This window comes from Pterocles gutturalis, unplaced genomic scaffold (assembly GCF_000699245.1).
Source record: "Pterocles gutturalis isolate BGI_N339 unplaced genomic scaffold, ASM69924v1 scaffold39803, whole genome shotgun sequence".
Classification (NCBI taxonomy): domain Eukaryota; kingdom Metazoa; phylum Chordata; class Aves; order Pterocliformes; family Pteroclidae; genus Pterocles; species Pterocles gutturalis.
This window is the reverse complement of record NW_010121839.1, coordinates 5,642-15,675: the sequence shown is the minus strand read 5'-3', so window position 1 is coordinate 15,675 and position 10,034 is coordinate 5,642. Positions and strand designations below refer to the sequence as shown.

Here is a 10,034-nt window from a genome sequence, read left to right as displayed (position 1 = left end):
CGCCGTCGGTGCGATGAAGGGTCATCGGTGCTCGGTGATGTCTTGTTGCACATGCTGATGGTTTGGGGTTTTTCTTCTTTAAGCTTTTCTCTTTTCAACGTTGCTGTTTTGAATTCAATCTAGGGAAGGAAAGGACTGGCAGAGGGTAAGAAGTGCCTTTCAAAAGAAATTAATGAAGCCCAGGGAAGTTGCGAGACTGGATACCACCATCAATGAGGTACTGCGCTTTGAGAAATTCTTTCTTTCTCCCCACTCCCCTGGAAACCTGAGAAATAAAAGCAGATCAAGTGATCCGCCTTACCTGGATAGTTGTTGATCTGCTCTACAGTGGTAAAACCATGAGTTAATACTCTGCAATCATTCAGGGAATTATAGGTACAAAGTGATTATGAGGTTCTGACCAAAAGTGAGACCACGCAGAAACCTGTAGTTGCAATTGTCTGTCTGCAAAGAACATTAAGATGATTCCACAATTATATGGGTTCCTGCAGACAGAGTTTTTACTTACTCTTCTTGCATTCATTGTTTTTTGCATTTAATTCTTCATTCTTACATTTCACCCATCAAGGAACACTTCCCTCTTTAACCTCTGTGTTCCTCATAGAGTTTCAGGAGCATCTGTGATAAACAGCTTAATCCTCTTTATTGTGAAACTCCAGCATTATCCCAGTGTCAGACTGAAGCATTTCATCCTTGTGGAGGAAAGCTCAGTTTGTCAAAGTACAAACAGCAGTAGCATGAGAGTCATGTAAAATCCAAACATTTGTTAACACACAGGGAAGTTGAATCTTGTTCAAAGAACAGGAAACATAACTATCCCTCTCTTTTTGAGATTGTTATCTGTTTAAAAGGTAGTTGGAATGTTAAATTACACAGGATTTTTAGTAGTTGATGTCATTTTATTCCTCTTTTCTCTCTCTTCTTTCCACCACTTAGGTCCTGGAGGACTTCATGCACAGAATAGATGATATTTGCAACCACAATGGACAAATAGAAGATGTCTATTCAGAATTCAACAAATGGTCATTTGAAAGTAAGTTGTTTTTTGCCTGAAGAGGGTATGTGTGTTTTACCTGCTGTGGCGTTTCAGTTAAAGTATGATCAGTGACGACAGTATAGGCTGGGTATTTCCAAACTGTCAGCTACAATATCATAGAAAGTGAGTTGCATAAAAGCCAGGGGACTATCAGTATATGTGCAGATTTCATCATTATCTATACAAACTCTTCAGTTCTGTCAGGTTATCTATGTGGCTTGTTAAAAAAAAAAAAAATCAAACATTAATAGTGACTTATAAATGCAAAACCTGGGGGAATCACAGTGCGTTTATTTAGAGTGGGACCACTTTATTCCATATGATATTTGTTAATGATCAGCAGCACAAGATCAATTAAGTGATCCAATAACAGTGAGTAAGTAGTCATTGTAGACAAGGGTTAGAAAATCCCATTTAAAATATTTACATTGGGATTGAGAAACACTGGAATAAGTTACCAAGACAGGAGCCTCCATGTTATAAACCCTTCAGAGTACAGTAAGGAACAATCTGCCAGGAAAGACTTAGGGCAGAAGAAACTGCATCAGTGGTTCCCAACAGAGAGGGATGTTCAGGTGCAGTGCGTAACCGAACGAGCTCTGCCAGACCTGTCTCTGGCTCATCTCGGCAACCTGTGTACTGACTTCCTGAAGATGTTTTATATGTGGGTTTTTTTTCCACTGTCAGTGGTGATGGCTGCTTTTGGAAAGAGAGAAATAGGAAGTAACAGCTTTGGAAAATTAAAAAAAAAAAAAAAGCAAGTGGAAGGTGGTGGAGTGTGGGATGCTGCCAGTGTTTGCAAGTGGTTTCTGGCCGTGGGAAGGGCTAGGAGACGTTGGACTAGGTGGCCTCTTCAGGTTGTCTTTTCCTGCAACTCATTCCTGTTCAGTAGCTTTGCCAGATAGCTTACTTGCCAAATATGCCAGCCCTGCTGTGTAGAATGATCTGTGCTCATGTGAGGGGACCAGTGATGATTCGTGTTTATGAAGAAAGTGCTACTTTAAGGGCACCTTAGCGAGATATATTGCCACTTGGGTCTGAGGCAAACATGCAGAGGGGGTTTTGAAGTGCTGTTCTCACAGGTGTGTATCATAGAATAGAGACTCTTTTTCAGACAGATGATCCAAGCCATTCCTTGACATTAATGGTAGACACCATGCGCCCTTTTGTTTATATCCGGTAATGATAATATTGCTTAACAACAGGTATCTGCCTGGTGCTGTATGGAAAGAGGTTTGGTCTCCTGCAGCAGGATGTGGAGGAAGAAAGTTTGAACTTCATCAAGGCTGTAAAAACGGTATGGAAGGGGCTTTACTGGGGCTGTAGTGATTTTTCTACCCTTACTATTAATGAGAGGGTACCAGTTTAAATGAGTCAAATGTAAAAAGAAGCTCAAGCTTCTGTGCTACATATATATAGTCAGCCTTGCACATCCAAGGTGACACTTATAAGTGCAGTGCACTGACCATCTGACTGTGCCATTTATGAAATGCCTAAATCTGTAGGGGAAAAATGCTGTATGGACATCAGGGTAATCCTGGAAATAGAGTTGTTGGTTGATTAACTTTCCTCTCCCTATGAGACACCTTTTGTGCAACACTGCTGTTAGCTGGGTGGGACTCTTGGAGTTGTGTGGGATTATGCAAATACGCTGGATTTGGAGGTTAGTCATTCCTGCAGGCACACCTGCTGTACATCTTGCTGCAACTCTGACTCCAGTGATACATATCTGCCTAATTTTAGCCATCTAAAAGATAGGCATCTAGCCTAGCCTAGTTTTTTAGCTCCACCTGTTGTCAAGGGAGGGAGAGGCACTGCCAAAGGGTGGCTTGTCCCATTCTGAAACAGGTGCCTAAAATAGATAGGATGAATCACCCACTAGAGAAGCCTCGTATCCTCCACTGGCTGTCCCTAATTTTTAGCCAGGTACAGTCTAAGTAGGTTGAGACCCATCCTTTCTGTCCAGGATGGAAAATCTTCCAGAATCTTGACTTCCTGAAAATTGCCTCCTACTTTACAGTCTAATTTTGTTTATGGATTACAAGTAGATAGATTAAAGAAAGATTTCAAAAACTTTCTCCACCACAGATGATGGCTACTTTTGGAATGATGATGGTGACCCCAGTGGAACTTCACAAGGGTCTGAACACAAAAGTCTGGCAAGCTCATACTAAGGCGTGGGATGATATATTTAAAACAGGTTATTATTTTTTTTTAACACGATTTCTCTCTTTTCCCTTCTGCTCCGCTTCCTACTTGGTGGAATTAACTTTCTTCATACTTGCTACTGCCTTACACTGCTGCTAATTTCTGCCTTCAGCACAGATTGAGACACCTTTGCTGCAGCCAACCACAAGAGCACTGTTCTCTTATGACTAACACAGCTCCGGTTGTGGGGCAATACCCAATTCCCAGGGAAGCCCCAGAAATTTGGAAGCCAGCAACATCATGAGTCCACTTTAATCTGTCATAAAAATAATTAGCCAGAAAGTGTATCATCTCTTTAAACGCAAGGTATATGAGTGAGAAAAGGGAACTCCCTCAAAGGGAGTTGTTTTCTTGAGAAACAAGAATTTTACATGCAACAAAATCCTGTTGGCTAAAAAAAGCAATGTTTTGTTTTCTGAACAATTTGTAATATAGTCGTAAGTTTTAAAAAAGAAGCAATTTAAATCATGAGGTGTAGTTTGGCTTTTAGACAACAGTTTCTGTCTGTTTAGGATGAATTGGCCTTCAGGGTTACAAAAATTACTCCAACTCCAGATATGAAGTTAAGTTTATAGTTTTCTATATTTTGCTAGGCAGTGACAGTTGTAGCTAAAGGTTAAGAAAGGTTTTTGGCACTTGAATGGTTGTAACACTACGTGAAATATTTCTCTTAGGTTTTTGAGTACTTGATACTTCAGCAGTTTCGGTTATGCCAGCCACACGTGCGCTTATTTAATTGCTTCTTAGTTTATGGGTTTTAGGAAAGACACTTTAAACCAGTTTTGTTCAGAAAAAGCATTTTGACACCTTCACTTGACATGAAGAGCTCCCTACTAGGAAGTGCTCTCAACAATTGGGATAATAATGAGAAAGGGTGGGAAAAATCTAGTTCCCTACATTAAAAAAAAAAAAAAAATAGCATGTAGAAATTTGGCATCTATTTTTTTCTTCCCCTAGTAAATCAAAGGCTTAAACTTCTCCTCAGGGAGTCTGAGTGCTAAGTCTCTTTGATTTTTTAACACCTTGATCCCCTTTGAAAATCCAAGCTAATAAATTTTACACACTTGTTTTCCTGTTTACTAGATATTTCACTCAACACTTCACTGATTTCCTTTCCTAATTTAAGAAAGCAGCATTCCTAATAGTTTGCAGGAGCTCTTTCTGTTCAGAAGTGATTTTTGTGAGTGAATTCTTTGTTTAAAAAGTGAAAATACCATTATTTATTGACTATAATGTTAATTGCTGGAAAAAAGGGCTCAGCTTGGTATCCTCTTTCAAAATCCTGCATATAAGATGAATTTTTTCTTTTATTTTTATAGTATTTTTAGTGATTTTCCATTAATTACCTCCTGCTCCTCCCTCCTCAGCCAAGCACTCAATTGACTGTCGGCTGGAAAAACACTCTGCAAACCCTCAGGAGGATTTCCTGTGTGACATCTATTCTGGAGGACATCTTTCCAAGAAAGAGCTGTATGCTGCCATCGCAGAGCTCCAGATTGCCGGAGTTGAAACGGTAAACCTGACTTTCCAAGAGCTAGTTAAAATTAGCATCCTTCCAGCTCCCTGCTTTCTTCCATAACCTAACCATCACAGCACCTGAGAGTGAGCTAATCCTGTAGTTCCTTCGGTGGCCTAAAAACAATGAATTTTTACCTGAAATCACTAGGTTCTTTCTTCTGTCCATTACTCCAAGAGAACAACCGGGATGGTTCATAATCCATTAGACTTCCAAAATCCTGTAAGGCAGTGATCAGCCGTTAATGTTGCTTTGAACTTTTGGCACTTCTTGTTTCTGTCACCACAAATGGAGGTCTTACCTTTCTTGTTGGTTTGTTTCAGACGGCCAATAGTTTACTGTGGGCTTTGTATAATATATCACGCAATCCACATGCTCAGCAGAAGCTTTTCCAGGAAATACGAAGTGTTTTGGCTGCTAACGAGAGTCCAAGTGCTGAGAACTTGAAGAACATGCCTTACCTAAAAGCATGTCTGAAGGAATCCATGAGGTAAAATTCTCAAATAATTTGCAAAAAGCAAAATTATCACCAAGTTTTTCGCCAGCTAGTGTGTACTAGGGAGAAAGGATTTTCCAGTATATATAATTTTATTCACCTTGTTGTTTAAGGTAAATTATGACAGATACAGGAAGAAAAAATGCTGTAAATTTAACCCATTTTGTTTCTTCCTCTGTAGATTAACACCATCAGTGCCATTTACCACTCGTACTATTGACACAGAAATGGTTCTAGGAGATTATGTGCTGCCCAAAGGGGTAAGTCAATTCATTTAACTTACTAGAATATTTTTGTCATTGAATAACTGTCTTGTAAACCACTGAAGTTGGTCATATTTCAGTCTTAAAATTACGTTGCCAAAAGACGAGCCCCAGGATAAGGAATGAGGAATTCACACCAAGAATCCCCATAAACTGAAAACCATACCTACCTGCACTGCTGTTGGATTTAGACAAAAATATTTTGGTGTACTATTTCAAAAAAAATTTTCAAACTTTCCCATGATTTTCTGAGGAAACCATGACCTTTTTTGTGTTTAAATTAATCTTCAGAGAATTACATGACATCTTCCGAGGAAACTGCCTCGCCTTTACTGTTGCATTATGTTTTTCCATTAACAAGCTGATTCACTTGGTCGCTCCAAGCCAATTTGTAATGAGACTCTCTCTATTGCTTTGTTTATAGACCGTACTGATGATAAATAGCCATGCCTTGGGTTGCAACGAAGAGTACTTTAATGACTGGACTCAGTTTAAACCAGAGCGCTGGTTTCAGAAGAACTCAATAAATCCCTTTTCTCATGTTCCATTTGGCATCGGGAAGAGGATGTGCATCGGGCGCCGCGTGGCAGAGCTGCAGCTTCACTTGGCCCTTTGCTGGGTAAATACTCTCAATGACATTCTGTACGCGATGCCTGGTTGCTCTTCATTTAACCTAATTGGAAGATTGAGAAGCCAAAGCATGCTAACCTAAATGTTTGTGTTTCAGCTCGTTCGCAAATACCAAATTGTAGCAACTGACAACAAGCCAGTAGAAACACTCCATTCAGGAATCCTGATTCCCAGCCGGGAGCTGCCCATTGCATTTCACAGGCGATAAGGTATGTGTGTCAGGGTCTCCTGAGTACATGAAACTTTTCTTTAAAGCTCATTTAGAATTTTCATAGAACTGTGAGTGTAAGAGAACAGATGTTTTTCTAAGCTTTATTCTGACAATATGAATTTTATTAAATACCTTAATGTTTCATTACTTTTAACAGAAAATATTCTATGTACTAAGAAGACACATTTTGTACAGCTTATGGCTCTTAAGTTAGCTGCCTAGTTCTAAACTCCAAGAGAGAATCTGTGCATGATGCAGATCAGAAATGGGGAAATCAAAATGTATATATTGTTGGAGAAAATAATAGCCATTATTTTGTTATAACTTCTCTACTACATTTCTAGAATATATTTCCTGAAAAATAGCATTTGTTTTTGAACATCAATGTACAGATTAAAAGGAAAATGCCCTAGTGAAGGAACTGTACAACAGTGCTCTACAGAGTTTGGATAAGAAAACTTGCTTTTAGGCAGAAGGACAAAGTAAAGAAATATCTATTTGCAAATAGTCATGCAATGTTGCAGCTTATACATTTTTGGTTCAAAAAAATTGAATGCAACATTTTCTCTGCTCACAAGTTTCCACAAAAAACCTAAAAAAAAAGCTTATTTGTATAAAAATCTAATTGGAAAACTGGGTCTTTGATCTAGAATTAAGCCCTCAAATTAGAAATCAAGTGACATTTAAACACTGTGGGTGATATTTTTTTGCTGGCCAACACCACAGGAAAAAATTCACCCAGTATAATCTGAGTAAGGGTATTAACTCCTTTCACTGAAGTCTGTTCAGTGCTATTTGCTTTTAAATAATCGATAACTATATAGATTGTTTTTCTCTTTAACACAGCTTGCGGAAAATAAATTACAACCCTGCTGCTGCCTTCTCTGAAAAAAATATACATTGTCTGGGAAAGTCAAAGCCTATGGTAACCAGTGGAGAAACTGCAACACGTGTCCCTCGAACAATTGCTGAGACAGAAATAGCACCAAGAAAAGCTCCCACACCGTTTTGTTGGAAAAATGTGGTTAGCTGGTTCAGCTGTACTTAGCAATGTTAAAAGGAAAGAAAATACCATGCACGTTCATACACCTATGCAAATCCACTGATTTAGTGCAGCTGAGGGACTGTACTGGACAGCGGTTGAGAATGAGCTGTGCAGTGTACAGTTCTTGTTAGCGCACAGTGAAATTAGTATAGCCTCGAGCTGTTCAACAGGCCAGTGTGGAAAGAGCTGGTTTCCAGTTTGTGGGTGTCATATAGGACACCCGGGGGAACGACAGTCAGGGCAGAACTGGCCCTGTTAGCTCGGAGGTGAAGAGCTTTGAGAAGTCAGCTTAAGGGAAAGCAAACTCGCTTAGTCCTTATAAAATCACCGATGTCATGAATTAAACTGAGAAGACTGCAGTCTGCAGTAAGGCTAACAGGGCTTAAAAATTAGGATATTTAAAATTAGGATAATTAAAGAAGTATACTTTCCCTAACGTTATTCACTTCTTTAAAAGGGAAATAAGGACAAAGGTGCGTAACAGGATTTATTCCTCATGCCTGCACAGTACTTGGATTTGAACAGTTGCAATACTGTGCCTGACACATTCTCTGTTCATACCCATAGAGTTTCATGCCTCTGACTCCCCCACAAGCCATTTTATCACACCTTTATCATAAACCCTTAGTGGTCTTTTATTGTGTGAAAGGCCTTATCCGTAAATGGAATCACTGGAATCCTATGGGTTCTGCCACTGTTAAATGATGGTTATCCTAACAGGATAGTTGCTTTATCAAGTGAATAATATAAAATGTATGTTTCAAAGAACCACAGGAAATAAGGATCCTAAACATTTTGAAGATGCCTATTTCTTGTGGAGATTTCAATATACCTGTATCTGAAGGTTCAAGTTGTCACTGCCCTGCATGTAACGCTGTATGTTAGCTCTGATGGTCACTAGTGTGTTTCTCCCATGACGCAGTTTCAAGTACAGGTTCATGTATATAACCATGAATGGTTATGTTTATTTTTTTACAGTCTGAAATGATGCAAGTTCTTAGCATATGCTGGTCTGTCTCCTGTGGTTTTTTTTGTTCGTTTCCCTCTGCTCTTATACTCAGACATGTAAATGTAGCCGTATCACAGTGTGTAAAGCAATTTGTACATTATCTGAATCTTTCTAGTCAATTTTGTAATAAAATAAATATTTCTATTTTTTTCTATGAATAGTCTTCCATAGTTTATTATTAACTCTTTGTAACATTACAAAAATCTTGTCTTTCATAGTAACTTCTTACAAAAATATTTGCTGTGAGACTTTCATCTGTCTGCTTTATATCCTCAATGAGCTTGGACTTGAAATTCTACAAAACCAAGTTCCTTTAATTCAACAGTGAAAAACTTCTGCTTTATGATACCCCCAAGTTGCTTAATTGTTTGCTATAATGACACCTCATCTGGGAAATTGTTTGGCAAAGCCCAGCTCCTGGCGGGGGGGGTACAGCGGGCACTGCCTGGCACCCGGCCAGCCCTGGGGAGGCGTCTCCTGGGTCAGCAAGTGCAGGGAGTTCAGCCCTGCAGCCCAGGGCTTGGGTGCCAGACTCCTTCTGTGCCATTAATCTTGCCATTCCTTCAGTCCCGGCTAGCCCTAATGCTCAGGAATGTGGTAAATCCATGCCTACAGCCCCTTTCCCTCTGCGTAATCCTATCAGACCTCAGTGAACGCTGATGTTAGGAGACTTGCTGCGTCCATAGCACAGTCTGAACACGTTTCTCCCCAGCATGCACAGTACTGAGGTCTCCAGGGATGGGATTGTTACATTTCTCTGCCACTATGACAAGATAAAATCAATATAAAGTTTTGAGGAAGGATGAAAATAGTTTGAAACTTCAGGATCAAAAGAAATGATGTATATATATATAAAAAGCCATCCACCCAGCGGTCTGACTGACAGCCTGGTGGTTGCACAAAGAGAAAATCTGACGGTTATCAGAACCACGCTGGCTTTGCCAAGTGAAGGCTGCCTCCGGCTGAGTGAATGATGGTGTAAGAAAAATTGTACAGCACTGTGTGAGAATGTCACTTTTCTGAAAATCGTATTGCAATGTGTACTGTAGAGTGACTGTACCCTGTGCTGCTGAAACTGACCTGACAGCTGGGAGCACTGGGTCCCAGAGCCAGCGAGGGGCGGCTGGGATACCACAGGTGCTCACCCAGTCCTCGCCGAGCTCTGGCACCTCGTCCTCAGGTGCAAGACTGTGGGGAGATCTACCCAAGCTGCTACAACAGTACACACTAGGTCTCTTCTTATAGTGTTATAAACAGATATTACTCTGTTAAAGCCAATGGAGTGGTGCCAGTGTGAAACAAGTGTTAACAGAACATCAGGGCTATTGTTCAGTTCCAGGCGTATCACATTGCTCACAAATGTTCTAATGATTCAACTTTTGAAGACAACCAAAGAGAAGAGGTGTTATCTAGTTGAACTGACCTTGACAGTCTAGTTATCAGCTATTTCAAAATCCTTTATTGCTTCTGTATAGTAAATCACAGGTTCATGCTTGCTGGACTGCTATTTATTTCTGCTGTTTCAATGTAGTGGACTCAAAGATCTTTACAAGTGTTGTTCTGAGTAAGGTTAACCCACCACACCAACTCTATACAAGGTGAGGTACAAATGTGTGCTGT

General features: G+C 39.9%; 1 protein-coding gene across 1 annotated transcript; it reads left to right on the top strand.

Annotated features, from left to right (window-relative positions):
• The first annotated feature begins 129 nt into the window (after positions 1 to 129).
• On the top strand, positions 130 to 6,357 carry LOC104464606 (1,25-dihydroxyvitamin D(3) 24-hydroxylase, mitochondrial). Its single transcript, XM_010077364.1, has 9 exons — positions 130 to 217; positions 937 to 1,033; positions 2,242 to 2,333; positions 3,125 to 3,236; positions 4,612 to 4,757; positions 5,084 to 5,250; positions 5,438 to 5,516; positions 5,944 to 6,138; positions 6,247 to 6,357. The coding sequence occupies exons 1-9, from the start codon at positions 173 to 175 to the stop codon at positions 6,355 to 6,357; spliced, it is 1,044 nt and encodes a 347-aa protein (XP_010075666.1). The 5' UTR covers positions 130 to 172.
• The last annotated feature ends 3,677 nt before the right edge of the window (positions 6,358 to 10,034 follow it).